The sequence below is a fragment of the Elephantulus edwardii genome, unplaced genomic scaffold (genome assembly GCF_000299155.1).
Source record: "Elephantulus edwardii isolate Elephantulus edwardi_28Jun2011 unplaced genomic scaffold, EleEdw1.0 scaffold00014, whole genome shotgun sequence".
Taxonomy (NCBI): Eukaryota; Metazoa; Chordata; class Mammalia; order Macroscelidea; family Macroscelididae; genus Elephantulus; species Elephantulus edwardii.
In genome coordinates, this window is record NW_006399764.1 from 13,721,757 (window position 1) to 13,739,781 (window position 18,025).

At 38.6% G+C, this 18,025-nt stretch overlaps 1 protein-coding gene across 1 annotated transcript in view; it reads right to left on the reverse strand.

The window, feature by feature from the left end:
- The window catches only part of ADAMTSL1 (ADAMTS-like 1), a 431,835-nt gene that overhangs the window by 333,911 nt on the left and 79,899 nt on the right, over positions 1-18,025 (reverse strand). The window contains exon 4 of the mRNA XM_006881351.1: positions 11,256-11,492. Coding sequence (XP_006881413.1) covers positions 11,256-11,492 — 237 coding nt within the window. The remainder of the gene's footprint in view (positions 1-11,255; positions 11,493-18,025) is intronic.

The following is an 18,025-nucleotide window of genomic DNA, read 5'->3' on the forward strand; positions in this document are numbered from 1 at the left end:
CGATATGCAGATGACACAACCCTGCTTGCTGAAAGTGAGGAGGACCTGAAGCACTTGCTGCAGGTCAAGGACCGATAGCCGGTGAAGAGATTAAGATTTTTAACAGCTTTAGTTTGCTTGGCTCCACAATCAACATTCTTGGTACCAGCATCCAGGATTTATTTCAACATCATCCTTTTGACTCAATTAAAAAAAAAAAGAAGCTTAAACTTAACAAGGTTTGCATTTCTCTATTACAGAGCACTTCAGTGGCGCTGCATTTTTAAACTCAGCTTCTTCAGTTTTAAGCACTGCTTAGACCTTTGCAGCCATCTCTTCTTCTAAGCATTGCCTGACTCCCCCTGTCTCCATTAAGGGCTTTTCCTATTCACTAGAGTCTAATTTCTTCAAAGGCTATTTCCACACACTATGAGACAATGACATATGTGCACTTGTGCTCAAATGCACACGTGTATACACACACACACGCGCACACACACACTGGACAAATAAGGATATATGTTGTAGTAAAGAAATCAAACTTGTATTTAAAAAACCCAAAGACTACTGCCATTAATCTGACTCTGACTGATAGGAACTCTATAAATCACAGTAGAACATCCCTAGAGCCTTTCCAAGGCTGTAATCTTTATGTCAGTAGACTGCTACATCTTTCTCCCATGGAGTTTTCCAACCACCAACCTTTGGGATACCAGTCTAACCCCTGAACTGCACCACCAAGAAACATTTTTATTTTGGAACGAGCATCTTAATTTTTCAATGAAACAGAACATATTGTTTGCCTGTATGAGATACAAAAAGACAGCAAAGTGATTATGGTGTACTTTCCTGAGTATCTGTCTTCTTGGAGGATGCGTTCTGAGAGGGTAGGAGCTACAATTCCCTCCCTCTCTCCCCCCATTCTTCTAGTTCCAGTATCTAGCTCACTGCTAATCCCGATTACTTGAATAAATAAACAAAAATCAAATGATTAAAATTTCATCACATTCCTACAGAAATAATATCCAGGAGGAGTGAGAACATATTCAACTCTATATCCTTCACTTTCAAGATATAGTAGGTGGTTCTGAGAACAAATAAACAAGCTTCAGAAACTAAGTCCTTTGCTCAAGGTCAACTAATAAATAGTAAGAGAATTTATTTTATCTTTACATCATGCGAAGCGGAGGAAAATGGAAGACTATCCATTAAGTATGTTAAGCAACTCATGCTTCCATGTGGAATTAGACTATAAAACACACAAGAAAAAACAGCCAACTCCTAGCTTCTGACATCACCACCTTTGGAATAACTGGTAGACATTTGATACCGATGACTGAGGTCACAGACAGAGATGGAGAAATAATCATTCCGTTCAATTCATTTCAAACTCCTTACCACAGGAATGATTAAAAATGAAAGGAACGCCTTTGTTAAAAGTATAATTCATTTTAATGCAGCCAGAGCATAACCCCAAATTTTCATGATCATTCATTCCTTATTTATTATTCTTTTGAAAAATGTTATACAAGGAATTATTTGAATGCTTTCTGTATTTTAAAAAAATGTATTATTTGTGCACTAGCAATAAGCAGCATTCTACACAGGCAGATTTGTTTTAAAGGGCTTGTTGTAAATTTGTTCTTTTTCTTTCATTATAAACTCATTTTTTAATATATATGAATTTCAATATAGCCCCCATTTTTATATTTTACATCATTGAAAAAGTAAAATATATTTCTCCACTGCAAAATAATCTCAAAATTATTTTTTAACTGCAGCACATATTCTCTCTGCAAATTTAGGCTACTGGTTTTTTACACTTCAAATGTAAACAGGCTTTGGACTTTACAACAAATGCCAATACATGTTTGGATAATGAAAATAAATGGATAACAGCACACTAATAGAGCTGATCCTATTTGTGATGGTTCATTAACTCCATAGAGAGGACGCAATTCACTGCCCTGAATCAGCAGTTGATAATGGCACAGCATGGAGCTGTTGGCAGAGTTTATGCTAAGAAGGAACAGAAGATCTGTTCATTCAATATGCCCTTCTGTACGTATCATTACACCCAACCATGCACTTAACAAGACCAAACGAGTTAAAGGACAAAGACAAGATGTAACTTGGATGCCACTACTAAGATATTAACAGTGTTTACCAAGCTCAGAGGAAGTACTTCAAATACACTTGAATACTTGATCTGTACATCAATTCTAAGTTACAATCATTTCCCTTATTTTGCAGATGAGGACATTAAGATTTAGGAACTTGTTTAAAGTGATGCTTCAATGAGTGGTGGAGCTTGTATACAAAATCAAGCAAGTCTGACATCAGAGCTTTTGTTCCTGTTTGTATAACAACAAACTGCCTCCCTATTGTTTCTTTATTTCCAGCTTCATCTTGTCTAGAATGATGATGTTGTTGTTAGGTGCCATCGAGTTGTAGACGACTCATAGTGACCCTATGAACGAAAGACCTGAGCGCTGTTCATAGGGTTTCTGGAGGCAAGCCATTTCAGAAGTGGATGCCACTCCTGCTTCCAAGCTTGTTTTAATCGGGAAGCTCCAGCAAACACTGTCCACCAGAAATAAGGAAGTATCTCTCCCAGAGGTGCACAGCTCAGAGAGATAGCAAAGCAAGAACGTTCGGGCGAAAAAAGATGAGACTGAGGGAGGCAGGGGAAGAGGAAGATGTGATTTGCAAAAAGAAAGTCACAAACCTCACTGTTTTCCTAATATAAATGACAGCAGTAAACCTGGACAAACTCTTGGCCCATCTGATAAGCCAAAGCAATAAAGTAAGTAACGTGTTGTTTTTGGGTTTTTTTAAAAAAGATGATAAACACTGACCTCACAACCTCTGCTCTCCCATTAGCCAGGTGTAAGATTGTGGGGAAATTGTACAACCTCACCCAGTGATAATTCTTTAGGAGAGACTAGAAAATCTCAAAAGCCCCTCAAAACCAAATCCACGGGCATCGAGTTGATTCTGACTCAAAAACAGAAAACATGTGTTCTGATTCTTCTTTGTGACAATTTCCACGCACTGGAGACAGATGGGAAAAGCACATATAGGGCATGGGTTTATTTTCATTAGGCAAAGCATACTTGATTTAGAGACTGTTCTTTGTTCGAAACTAGTTCCTCACTAATTTCTTATGTCTAAAATGTTAGTTATGAAACATGAGAATGAAGCAGGTTATAGAAGATTATTATGGTTTTTTATCTGTTTTGTAAATGTCCTTACTTAGCAGAAATCGGAAAAGTTATTCTTATTCTCTAAATCTTTTAAAGAAATATAAAAAAATGCAATGTACTTTTGAATTGGGATCTGGATTCAAATTCAGTATGTTATCACAACTGGTGCTATTAGAAGATAAACTTGGATTTATATTATTTTATCAATGCTAAATTTCTTTATTTTGGTAAATCTCTGGGGTTTTGAGGGGAAGAAAGATGCCAAACCAAAACCCTTTGTTCTTATGAAATTCACATTGAAATATTTATGGACAAAGGGCCATCATGAGTGTTAATCACTTTCAAATTATGTTTTTTAAAGAAGTTCTTTTTGGATAATCTTTTTTAATGTTTTAAGTGCATGAAATTCCATAATAGAAAACCACAACTTTATTTTTCTGACTCATAATTTTCAGAGCCCTCGACATTTTCATAGAAATTGACAGATAATTTCACACGTAATATCTTTCTAGATGTTTCAGAGATAGTGGGACTCTTGCAATTTCTTTAGATAAAACTAGAGCTTAAGAAAGCAAAGTAACTTGATCAACATACAAATGATACAAAATAGTGATCAGGATTCTAAGCCATGACTTGACTTTAAATCTTGCCTGCTCTCTATTCCACTAAGTATCTGGCCAGACAACAACATTCTAATGAGAGTACTTGAAAAACACAGACCTGAATTTTCAGGGATGGGGCCTACAAGTTGAATCTTATGACTTCTTCAAGTGATCCCGCAATGCAGCCAAACTCCAAATTTACTAGTCCATTTAGGATGGTATCTGCCTCTACTCTCCTGGCCTCACTAAAGGGAACAGGAACTTTGGTGTCCCTGAGCAAATTGTATCATGTATGTAGTCTTCAGTTCCTATAACTGTGAAGTGAAAATAATTGTGTTTAACTTAGGGTGTTTTTGTGAATTTTAGGAAAAACTTTTGTGTAAGTGCCTGGATATGGTAACCAGTCAAATAAGAGCAAGTCTTTGATCCTGTTCACTTCTACTATGAGAGTGAATTTTATCAGTGAATGAGGATGTAAATATTAAATATGGCATTTTCTAGAAACTTCTGGTAGCAAATCCACAGCAAATAGAGAACTCTCTCACAATCTTGGGAAAATTACTTCAAGTCTCAGGTTTCTCTTCTGTGAAATGGTATCATCTGTTAACTGTTGACTTCTTGATTTTAAACACTTTATGATTTAAGGGTTAAAGACTTGAACAGCTTTGAAGTTGTTGTTGTTGTTGTTGTTGTTATGTGCCGTCGAGTCGCCTGCGACTCATAGCGACCCTATGTACAACAGCCCTAAACTCCGCTCTGTCCTGCGCCAATCGCACTGTCTCTGATACTCCCATCCCAATTATCCCAGTCACTGAATCAATCCACCTCATAGAGGGCCTTCCTCTCCTGCGCCGTCCCTCTACCCTCCCAAGCATGATGTCCCTCTCCAAGGACCGGTCTCTCCTCACTACATGTCCAAAGTAAGTTAGACGGAGCCTCAGAATCCTTGCCTCCAAGGAGCCACCCGGTTTAACCCTTTCCAGGACAAATCTATTTGTTTTCCTAGCAGTCCATGGTATTCTCAGTACTCTTCTCCAGCACCACAGCTCAAAGGCATCAGTTCTCCTTCTATCCTCCTTGGTCATTGTCCAACTCTCTGATGCATAACAGGTGATTGCGAAGACTATGGCCTGTATCAGACGCACCTTAGTCTCCAGAGAGACATCACTGCTCTTCAGCACTTTGGAGAGGTCCCTAACAGCAGACTTTCCCATAGCAATGCGCCTTTTAATTTCCTGGCTGCTGGTGCCAAGACTGTTGACTATGGAGCCAAGCAGACTAAAGCTGTGTACAATCTCAATCTCTTCACCATCCATCCTGATACTGCCGATTGGTCCAGTGGTGAGAATCTTTGTCTTCTTGACATTGAGCCTCAATACATATTGCAAGAAGTCAAGAAGCTTTGAAGTAGTAGCTCTTAATTGTGGCTATTGTTGAGGACCATGAGTTACTATGGTCTCACAGTAATCTGTCTTTAACACAATGAAACACTGTCTGGTCCTGGTCCATCTTCACAATTGCTGTTTTATGTAAGTCTATTGCTGTAACACCATGCCAATCTATCTCGTTGAGGAGCTTCTTTTTTTTGCTGACCCTTTGTCTTACCAAACATGTCCTCCTTCTCCAGGGACAAGCCCCTCTTGATAATGTGTCCAAAGTATTGAGATGGACTCATCATTTTCACATCTAAGGCCCATTCTGGCTGTGCTTCTAAGATAGATTTATTTGGTGTCCTGGCAGTCTATGGTGTATTCAACATTCTTGACAAGCCACACTTCTTCAGTGGTCTTCTTTATCCATTGTCTGGCTTTTGCACGCAGTTGAGAAGACTGAAAACATCATGGCTTGGGGCAGGTTTTAGTCTTCAACATGACATGTTGCTCGTAACATTAGAAAGTGATCTCTTACAGATTTGCCCAATCAGTTGTTTAATTTTTTTACTTTGGTTCCCATGGGCACTGATTGTGGATTCAAGTAAAATGAATTTTTTTTAATCAACATTTCCTCCATTTATCAAGATACTGTTTATTGGTCCATTTATGAGGATGTGCTTTTCTTATGTTGAGTGACAATCTATACTGAAGGCTGTGGTTTGATCTTCTTTGGAGAGTGCCTGAAATCTACTTTGCTCCCATCAAGTAAGGGTGTATCATCTGCATTTTAGAGGTTATCAGAGGATTCTTCCAGTCTTGACAGTGAATTATTCTTCGTCTATTCTAATGTCTCAAATGACTTGCTCAGCATTGAGACTTAGTAAGGATAATGAAGGAATCAAGGAATCATGATTTTAAAAAGATATATATTTTGAAGGAGTTTTTCTGGGGGTGGGGATGGGGTGGGCAGGGAGAAAAGTGCAACAATGAATGAATGGAAGTCCAAAATCTCTGTAGATGTTCATTGAAATTAATAAAAAGAAAAAAAAGAAAAAATAAATCTCACACTATGAAGAGGGAAAAAAAATTATATTTCCTTGTTCTACTCAAACTACATATTCATATGAACACAATTAAGTGTTCTAGGATCTCCATTCTTCTCAACGTTACACATAGTTTATGGTCAACACAGTTGACTATCTGCACAGTCAGTAAGGCAAAGGTAAATATGTCTCTGGTGGTCTGCTTCCAGCCCAGATTTCTCAGACATTAGCAATGAGTGACCTTGTTCTAGAGCCTCTTATGAATCCAGCTTGAATTTCTGGTATTTTCTTCAGCAAAATATTTGTTTTGTGTAATACTAAGGCTATAGTTTGAGAACTCCCACATGTCTTTGTATTATTGCCTTCCTTCTGAATGGGAATAAATATGGCTCTTTCAGTTGGTTGACCAGGTAACTGTCTTCCAAATTTATGGGTAGAGATGAATGAATGCTTCCTTCATTACATCTGTTTGTTCAAACATCTCTAGTGGTAATATATCAATTCCTGGAACCTCGTCTGCCAGTTCCTTTAGTCAATTGGATGATAGTCAAGGACTGGTTACGTTACAAGGCATGCAACTCTGGGAAAAGAGAGGAATCCTCAGTGACACACATGCCATTCGGTTAGTCGCAGAGCCTACTATCTGTTTCCCAAGGGGTCATCCCAAGAGTTAAGACCTAAAATACATACCCCAGCAGATGGCCTAGTCCACCATTGAGTCGGTCGCAGTTCAAAGGACCGCCTGAAGGGGGCTGGGGCCCCAGTTAGGCACGAACATGTGCTCTTGCATTTGCCAGGAGCACGGGCACCAGGGGATACCATCAGTTCTCAATGACTAAATGTCTAAATGCCTGAAATGATTGGATGTTAACCAATTGTGACTGTATTCCTTTTATCCTATTTTGATGTTCCTGGGGCCATTGAATATTTTCCCCGTAGAATTCTCTAACACTGCTACTTAAGGCTTGAATTCTTTCTCTAGCTCTTTCAGTTTGAGAAATGCCAAGTCTGTTCTTCTCTTTTGGTTGTCTAACTATTTACACATTTCTGGAAATTGCACTTCATGTCTTCTGCACATCTTAGCGATCTACTTCTAATTCAACAATAAACAATTATCATTTTAAAGTGCTTCTGAATGACATACCTCTATAGCTATGTGGTTACTTTATACCAAGGCAAGGGTTATGTTAAGTCTAAATATTTGCTTCTTTATTTGTCTATCATTTATATCTGCCTAGCCACAAAAATATTTGAAGCAGCTTAAAAAATGTAAATGCACAAAAATAAAGCTGAGAAAGAGCTAAGAATTTCCCACAAATTGGGAAAAATGTAAGGAAATGTAAAATAAGGGAAGTGAAGTCTTTTCAAGAAATTTAGGAAGCTGTTTTTTAAAAAGTTGTCGTTGTTTGTTGTTGTGCACCATCAAGTCAGAATTAACCCATATCTGACCCTCCAGCGTATTTTCAGAAGCAGTTTAAAAGCTCAGGAAGAGACTGCTCATTTAAAAAAAGGTATACCTTTAAATTAGCCCTAAGATTCCTGGCAGTGTTTAAATAAACAAGAAATCATTTTCCTTAATGTTTTTCTTAATGTTTTTCACCAAAGACTGAAAACACGAATTTACAAATATGAGCTCTGATAGCCTAGTGGTGAGAAATTGCACTACAATTCCAAAGGCACGCAGTTCAAATCCACCAGAAGCTGCACAGGAGAAGGATGGGCAATCTCTTCCCGTGAGATTAAACTACCTCTGAAAACCTATTGGACGACCAGCTATGGGTCAGTTCTGACTCACTGGTACACAACAACTACTCCAAATAAAGAGCTTTCAGGTTGGATTTTTTTGTTTGTTTGTTTTAGTAGACTTAATAAGAAATGAAGTATACTGCATGCTCCAACTTTTTGTTTGTCACTGGCTTCACTCTTTTTCTCAAAGAGTACATCTTCCCTTAAGTATTCTATCTTGCTACCTTGTCTGTGTCCATTTCCTTCGTAAAATTTCAAGAAGGTTTCAATCATGACACTACGGGCTAGGATGGCAGAGGCAGTGAGAATCCTCAGTTATATTATCAGCCCAGTCATATCAGGCAACTACATATCAACAACTACAGCTGTTGGGACTGGAGAGCATTATGCTGAGTGAACTCACTCAGTCCCACAAGGATATATATTTTATAAAAACCGTTATTGTAGAATGAGTCTAAGGATCCAGGAGGAGTGGGAGAGGCTGGAAGCAGAGGGATGTGAATATACAGGAGGCTGGGGGGGATTAATCATTGGATTGTACAATTTGATAGGTAAGGGAAATGGAAAGAATTTGTTTGAATTTGTATTAGAATTTTGAAAATAAACTCATGAAAAGGAAAAAAAACAAAAAACAACCCCAAACAAAAACAACTACAGTTGTTGGTCCTCTGAAGCCAGTGTTATAATTCTCCATCTGGGAGATCAAGTCTGATGACTCCTGAATGTAACCCGTGCTCAGCTACCACCTTGCTGATAGGAGGTGATCGAGGTGGTTATGATGCTGATCCGGTTCCACAGAAGCTACCAGACTAAGTACTACTTGGAAGAAAGGCCTGAAAATGCACCACTTCACACTTTTTATCATCACAGCCATAAAGTTTCCTAACGCGGAGTCTGACCATCATTTGCCTCCACTCAAAACCTTTCTTGGCCACCCACTTTACATCGTTCTGCCATTCACATCTCTGATTTTCACCTCAAGCCTCTCCCTTCTTGCTGTGTACCCGAGGAGGAGACATGAAGCCCTCTAGCTGAACTAAATCACTTGTTATTGTTTAGGAATACTGTGTTCTCACATCTCGCTTTTACCACCCAATTGCCTCTCCCAAGGCAAGTAAATGAAGATAATAATAACTGACCATGATTTCTACATATTAGCGACATTCTTTCCAAATAGTTTATAATTTACACTTGCCCCCAAAAATCTACCAAGTCACACTCAGAAGAATTCAAATTAAGAAGGCATGCTTCTACTTGTAGCCAAGGTCCATCACTATCACTCCCCCTTTACTACAGAGAAAATTTATTCTCTAGCTGCTGAGATAGGATTCCTTTGCAGCTGCCAAGGCACACGAGGCCAACTGGCAGGATTAGGCCAAGGAAAAAACATGCCACGTGGAACTCATACACAACTGAAACAAATGAAACCTAATTTGCTGACCTGTCTTGTTTATTTTGGTTCATTCAGCAGCGTAGTATTGTAGAAACAACCTGGATCTGAGTCCCACTCCTGCCATGACCAACAATATAACTTACAGAAAATCCCACAACTTTTCAGGTCGTCCATTTTTTTCATTGATGACATGGAAACCTGCCATGATTTACTTTAACAGCGTCCCACTCCCCACCCCCCATCCCCATGGGATTACTCTTTTCTTTACCTTTCTCTGTAGTACGGTCCTTTTTAAAAAATCTGTTTGCTTGACAATTCTTTGTGAGACCCAAAGCTGCTGCAAATTCTACAGTTCCATTTCAAAGCTACTGAGAGTCCAGAAGGAACACCTGGGACACAGTAGATTAAACACTGGGCTGTTAACCAGCAGATAGGCAGTTCAAATCCACCAACTGCTCCTTGGGAGAAAGATGAAGCTGTTTGCTTCCGTAAAGATTGACAGTCTTTGAAACCCTCGGGGGGGGGGGGGGCAAGGGGAGGGCATTCTGCTCTGTTGCTCTAAGTAGCAATTGACCGGATGGCAATGGCCTTTTGTGGAGAGTTCTTGAAGAGGACGCAAACACCAAACATCACAAACAATTTTGTCCAACTGCACTGCAGGGAGCTCTGGCGTGGCCCAGGAGCTGTGATTGTACCCACAGGCGCAGTCTCAGGTGGTGTGAATCCACTGGGAACTGCTCAGGAGAAAGGTGTGAGGGCTCCTCCTGGAAGATTACAGCCTTAGCAAACTGAGGGAGGGGCAGCTACAAGTCAGAACCAACTTGAGGGCAGGGAGCTTGAGGTATTTTAGATGTGTGTTTTGGTTTTTAATTTTTTTTTAATATGCTGTTTTGGGGACATTAAATTATACCAGTTCTAAGGCCACTTTAAAAATGGTAAGATTCTATATTCAAACTTACATCTGACGTTCTTGTATATCTTGAATTAAACAGAGTTAGTACATTTTTTTTTCACTTTCACTTTCAGCAAGCGTTTGGAGAAGCCACAATTTCTGTTTCATAATTGAGAATTCTTGAAGGCCAACACACACATATCATGTTGCTTGATCTCTAACATCTCCTGTAAATAATTACTTTGGCATTCTTTTTTAATATATTACTATAAAGTTTTAAGTAAACAGCAAATTTGCAACATGCTACTGAGACACTTTTATTCTTACATTATTAGTGATGTTACATTCTGAGATAATACTTCTAGAACTTTTTTTAAAGAGAAACAAAGGTTTTTCAAAATGCCTTTTTTATAAAATAGAAGAGTGTATAGCTAGATCTAACACACAAAAGGAGTTCTGGTGGCACAAAGATTAAGGGCGTGGCTGCTAACTGAAAGATCAGTGGTTTAAAGTCACCAGCCGCTGGAGTAACAATGAGGCAGTCTTCTTGTACTAAATGTACAGATTTTTGAAATCCTGTGGGCAGTGCTGTCCAGTGTGTTTCTGTGAGTAAAAACTGACTCAATGCGAATGCATATAACGCTCAAGGAAATTCAACAACGGCTTACTTTAAAACTAGTTTGGTTATACAAATGCTTCCAGAAGAAAAGAGAAAGAGGAAAGAAAAAGGTCAATGGTGACAAAATGAGATAATATCACAGTGTAAAAGTAACATAATAGTTTTTTTATTTTCTATATTCAAGTGCCTCTCAAGAAAATAAAGGAAAATGAAACAAAAATTAGTCCATTCTTCCTTATCACAACATCAAAGCTTTTTTTCTGGTTATGAAAATTATATGTCAATGTTAAAATTCATCACCAATTATCTCTAAACTCTAAAAAGAGTAAAAGTGAACAACAGAGACTTGACAAAAGTTAACGACACAAAGTCAGTGAAACAAGCCCAGAGGTCAGCACTTACCTGGCACAACCCGCTGATGCACATATCCAGAGACTCCGTGTAGCAGCGGGTGCCGTCCAAAACTTTCGGTGCCAGTTCCACCACCAAGGTGGTTCCCTTGGCCTGGCACTTGAGGGAGCAAGGGTTGTCGGGATCATTGGACACAGGAAGCCATTCGTAAAACTGGCCATGGTGCTTGACATCATTGTGAGCTGAGCATTGCTGAGCTCGGAAATCACCTGCTTCTGGGGGACAGTCCTGTAGGAGAAATGAGAGAGGGACAGGTACAGGTTAAGGAAGGAGTCCACTCCAGAAGACAGGGACAGCTGTGCCACTTGTCAAGGTCATAGAAAACAAAACAAGTGTTCAGGTCACAGCATGTGGACACTCTCAGGTCAGCTGGGAGATGACATGATTATTTGGTTCTTAAATTGTAGAGATTTGAGAAGGCGATTATCTTGATCATCTTGAAAGAAATCTTTTGCATGGTATTCACCGATGGAATACATTTTTTTTGATGATGCTGTTTGGTGCACTGTCTCCTTCAGATTTGAATATTCATTTGATTTCCCTGAAACTTGGAATCTAGTAAGGCCAACATATTAGCCAAATGCTTCTTCTGCATCCCCTCTCAGATGTGATAATTGAGAGCTACCACAATTTTCTCTCCCTCTTTAGGACTAGCAGCAAGAACTTGCATGAAATTTTTATAAGACTGGGGAGGAGGGTGTTACTCATGAGGCTTTTGAAAATAAAATATATATGCAAACATGCTTGGAAGGATGGAGGGCCAGCATAGGAGAGGAAGACCTTGTGTGAGATGGATTGATAGAGTAACTACGGCAACGGGAGTAGGTGGGTTGGAGTGAGACTGGCTCAGGACAGGTCAGGCCTCAGAGCTGTTGTACATAGGGTTGCTATGAGTCACAACACATAGCAACAACAAGAACAACCACCTAAAATTAAGCATGGAGAACAACAAAGATAAAGCTTCATTTTTATCTGAATAGGTTCAGTTTATGGTAGCATGGCAGAGAGGAAAGCTTAGACACTTCCTTCTTAGATGTGACTGTATGATGGTGGGTCTCTTAGTCCAAGTTTTCAAATGTTTAGAAAACAACTGTTAGAGGTATAACAAAATATTCATTCAGCCCTCAAGTTACTGTGAGAATTTCATGAGCTTATATGGACCAAATACTGGCATCAGAATGACACGTAATATTTGGTAGTTGTTACTGTAATTATTTAATGAGACCACGGAAGAGAAGGGCTTAGAGAAATTAGGAGAGTTTTCTGAATTTGAATTTCAAATCATATTGGCAGAGACCAGTGGAAAACAAGAAAGCTTTAAATGTGTATTTAATAAAGGGCAATTTTAAAATATAGACCTATGACTAACAATGTCTATTATCTAATAAATGATAAGCCTCAGTGAAAGCAAATAAGATTTAACTTAAAAGTAAATACCGTCTATCTCTGGAAAGAGTTTTTCCATAGGTTTATTTTAATCTATGCAATTTCAAAATAGTGTTTGTTATGGAAGACTGTAGCGTATCTGGCTGTGAAAAGACGTCAACATTTTCGGTTTTAAAGAAGAGGCTTGCATGCGGTCTTCCCAGCCCTTGGTTATTACATTATCATTTTCAGAGTTCTGAGACCACATTTCTTTCTTGGAAAAATGTCTTTACACTTAAATAACATTCTGAGGACAGCTTGCTCTTGGTTTTGTAAAATGTATTTTCCAATTCTTTTTCAAAAATTTATGGGCCTCCTCCTTTTTTTAAACCATTAAATAGCTATTCCCTCACTCATTCACTCACAGTCATGCAGTCAAAATCTACTCATAGCTGTCCCTCCACTGTACATTGCTTGGGAGATCACTCAGCTATCTTTCAAGGAGCCCCTGGTGGATTAGAACCTCCAACTCAGTGGGGCCTCTGGGCTAGCAGCACAACTCTCATGGTCTATACCAGCAGAGCTCCCTAAGCAGCATAAAAGGCTGGTCTCATATCTGAGTGCACGTACATCCCTCCCAGAAAAGAGGAGCATAATCAAATAGTCAATAAAGATGACCCATAAGAAAATAACGCAGAATCCAGAGATATTTGTCCTCAGAGACATTTGTTATATGTTCTCACAGAGAATAAAACATTATGTTAAATGAAAATTCTTATATATGTAGGCAGCCAATATAGAAAGTGGAAAAGAGGAAGGTTCTCAAGGGCATGGACTGACATGATGGTGGGAACGACGGACAGAAACATAGCAAAGGTTGTACGGATGACTGGGCCATGGACACTTTCATTCTGCTCTAAATACAGTTGAGTAGGAACAAGTCTGGTAGTGCATAACAGCAACAATAAGGGCTAAAGGACCTAACAGGGCTAAACTGATTTTAAATGTTGTCTAAAAAGATGTAATTGAAATGGATTACTTTTTCACGTCAGTCTATCTGGTTGAGGGTCTTCCTCTCTGTCATTCATCCACCATCTTTCCCAGCTGGGTAGTTACAGAACAGGAAATGGGTCAGCTCTGTTGTCCAGAGCTGCTGTTATAGGTTGTATTTGACTTGATGGCACCTAACAACAACTTTATAAATGATATGTCAAAATTTAAAAATTTTAAAGATACATAAAAAATGTTACATGTATACACACATTCTCAAAATGTTTTAGCTACTTGTAGAGATCAGCTGTATTGTATATATTATTTTAAAGAGAATTAAGCATGATGACCTAGCACTTATTAAAAGGGAGCTCTGATGGCCTAGTTGATAGGTAACTCTGATGCCAACCTAAAGGTGAGTGGTTCAAATCCACCAGCTGCTCCACAGAAGAAAGATAGGCAATCTTCTCCCATGCAAGTTTTTTTCCTCTCATGCAATTTTTAGCCTCTGAAAACCAGCTGTTGTTGACTGCGTTCTAGTCGAGCATGACTCATAGTGACCCTATGAACAAAAGGCCTGAAGCCTTTCTTTATCATCATTTATCAAAGTTCACAGAGTTTCCTGAGGCATGTTGTTTCGGAAGTTGATGCCACTCCTGCTTCGAAGCCTGTCTTTAAACTGGGAATTCCACCAAACACTGTCCACCATGGGTAACCATTATGATATTTGGCACCCCAGAGGCACAAGGTTCAGCATAAAAGCAACTTCAGAACAGCATATTGACAGAAGAGTGCTTTACCACGTAAAAGAATGTTCCTCCAAAATATAATAACAACCGACTTTAAATACCAAGTCTCTCCCCAAGGTCTTGTTGACTCTAAACAATAGGCTTAAAGAGAAAACAATCAATATAGTATGCTGTTGTTGTTATGTGCCGTTGAGGCATCTGTGGTGTGTAGCGACCTTATGTACAGCAGCTCTGAACCCTTCCCTATCCTGAGACAATCTCAGCTGTTGCTGGTTTCTTTTGAGTTAAGCACAACTCATAGTGACCCTACGAACAAAAGGCCTGAAGCCCCTCTACAACTATGAACATTGATCAAAGTTCATAGAGTTTCTGGAGGCATGTTGCTTAGGAAGTGGACGCCACTCTTGCTCCCAATCTCAGCTAGAGGAGGCTTATTAGGTTTCAAGAAACTGTTAAACTATTGGGTTTTATAATGTATCCACTGTCTATCAATTTGCCATACTGTGGGGGCAGGGAGGTTTGCTGTTGGAAGCTATACTGCCATTATCTCAAGTACCAGAGTAGGAATCAACAGACTAGGAAGAAATGCCTGATGATCCACTTCTTAAACCCTACAGATCACATGACAGAACACTGTCCAGCATAGTGCTAGAAAAGGAGCCCTCAGGTTGGAGGGCGTTCTTAACACACCTGCGGACAAGTTGCCTCCTTAGAATAGAGTCAACACAGATGAAGTAAGGAGTCTTTCCAGGAGATGGATTCACACGCTCTAGCTACAATCATGAGCTATGACACAACAACAATTGGGAGGATGGTATAGGTCTGGGCCATATTTTGATTTGTTAGAATCAACTCTATGGCACCTAACAACCAAAATTACAATGACTCAGGAGAAAGAGCAAGAAACAAAACTAATTTTACAATGCTTCTTCTCAAGTGACTTGAGTTAGAGACACTAAGCAAGAAACAATGTATCAGTTGTCCAGCACTTATAGTATCACAAAGGGTTGGGGACAAGGTAAGGGCAACAAAGCATTATGACACATGAATTTATATGAGATACTCTATCAGTGTGTTATGAGAATTAGATTAACTACTATAACCTGCAAAATGATGCTATGCATTATAACAAAGGCAGAGTAGATCAAACCATGACATGATACAAACTAACCTCAGATATCCCCACACTAGCTCCTTGAAACTTTTCTATTCCGATATCAAAGCACAGAGGACTGATTTAATATTTACTCCTTATGGATTTATGTTCTAAAGACAAGATGAGCAATTGCTTTGCTTGCAAATTCTACCAATCTCTTTCTAGACCTCACTTACTAACTCCTGCTCTAAAACAAACCCGTGGCTGACTGTGTTCCACTAAACCCCATTACTCTTCTGCATACTTATTCCTTTTAGAGGCATTTCTGAGACTCAGACAACGTGCCGTCTCCTTTCATTAGTGCTTTTCATAACCCTAGCTTTGTACAATTCAGTAGGGAAAACTGGGTAAGATCATCTATAGTTGAAATGATAATTAGATAATATTTAAATAAAATTTCTTCATTTACATAGTATCTGTCATCCCAGGAATCATTTTTCTACTCTAGTAAAAAAGAAAGTTGAAGTAGACTCAATAAAGCACATCACTGAGGTAATTAAAATAACCCCCACCTCTCTTTCATAATTACCCTTGACTCCTTTATAAGTAATAACATAGAACCAGCTAGAAAAGGAATGCAGGGTCAAAATAATCACCCTGTATTCAAGCAACGAGTGTAAGATGTAGTTAGGAGACATCTTAGCAGGAACTCAAGAAAATCTTCTGCATTTATTCAATTTTAAGAAAAGTATGTAAATAGTGATATTTACATTATAAGCATCATTTATTATTTCAAAATTAATGATACTTCATGAGCTCAGTACAGACATAAAACTCTTACAGACTCTATTAGGGGTCCCTTTGCCTAAAACTGTGTTGATTATTCCTATCTTTCTTAAAGTAATGAAGAATTTGGAGTAAAGGGAAAAATTAGTTAAAAAATAAGCAAAATGCTAATACTTTTGGTTTTTTGCTCGTGTTAACAAAAAACAGTGAACTGATTTGGAAACACCAGAGAGAACAAACACCCTGATAAATGTTCTTGTTTGCACTTCACCTGGATCTAAAGGCTTAAAAAGCACAGATTTAAGATTGTATGAACTTTAGCAACAGCCAAAGGAGTAATAATTCTGTGAACAAGAATGTTTGAGGGTATCTTTCCTCATATTCTGTTTCCATTGTCTTTCCTTTAGCCCACACTTTTCTAGAGGCCATAAAAAAGGTATTTCTATATTGAGAATGTACTTCAGACCTGGAGGGTGTTAGAAACTGAACCTGAACCTTTCCAATGATTGAGTTTATTTGTACTTGGCAAAATGCAACTTACTGTTTTAAGAAAAAGGACTTAAGAGGACTTATAAAACAGGTTGAGAAAGATTCTTGGACATCAAATGCCTCTTACAAAATAGCATTTTGATGATTTAAGTGTAAATGAATCAGAAACATATGAATCAAATTTCCCTTGAAATACACATGTTTAAAAATTAAGGAAAGAAGGATTTGGCACAAAGATTTTTTTTGTTGTTGTTATTGTTGAACCCAAAACATCTCAAGCATAGTTCAGGACATTCACGGAACGCCTGATGAATCTGGGATTATCCAGCTGCAGGGGCAGAGATTCAAGCTAAGTCATTGCAGCTTCTCGGACCACAAGTATTATAACAGCATTAACTCTCATTTGTAGAGATCCTTCCCACAGACAAAGCCTTTACTCATTCAGGATGATTTGGTTCATGCAACAGCTATATTCCTGGAGCTTTTGAAAATTCAGATTTAGGAATTGATGTCCGAAACTGCTTTGGAAAAGACTTAGTGTACTTGCTGGGGTTCCTCTTCAAAAGAGTCCTAGAGAGATGCTGTATGATCCACGAACCCTCAGCTCTGACACTTTGAGGCAATTTCCTTTCATGTGCACAGAATATAAGGAGGGCTGCTGGCACAGGAGTTAAGTGCTCGGCTAGTAACTGAAAGTTTGGAACCCACCCAGTGGCCCTAAGACAGAATAACCAGGTAATTGGCCCTTATAAAGACTACATCTTAAAACCTTGACAGTGAAGTTTGGCTAGGTCCATGGATTCTCTATGTGTCAAAAACGGATTCAAAAGCACCTCGCAATAACAACACAAAGAAAGCAGAACATACTAAATACATACAATGTGGGACTTCTGCTTGACCACAGATCTTAGCGTGAGAACAATAAGCCTTCAGATAGTATGAAACACAATGTAGATGAACTTTGTAAGCAAACAAATATAAAAGAAAAAATTTAAAAAGACAAAAAGGAATAAAAAGCCTTCAATTGGAATATAACAGATGAGGAAAATAAGTTGTTATGAATATATTGATTCACTGAACATGGCTGTTAAGAAGTAACTATGAAGACAGTGAAAGTTACTGAAAAGTGCTGTGGCCTTTGGGACTTAACACATTCTGTCTCCATGAGAACCTGGCAGATGACAGAATGAGAGAAGGATATAAAGACTCTACTTCTGGCCTTTCAGTAGATGCCTTGCTGTCAGTTGATTCCCATTCTTTTTTTTATTTTTTTTAATTTTTATTTT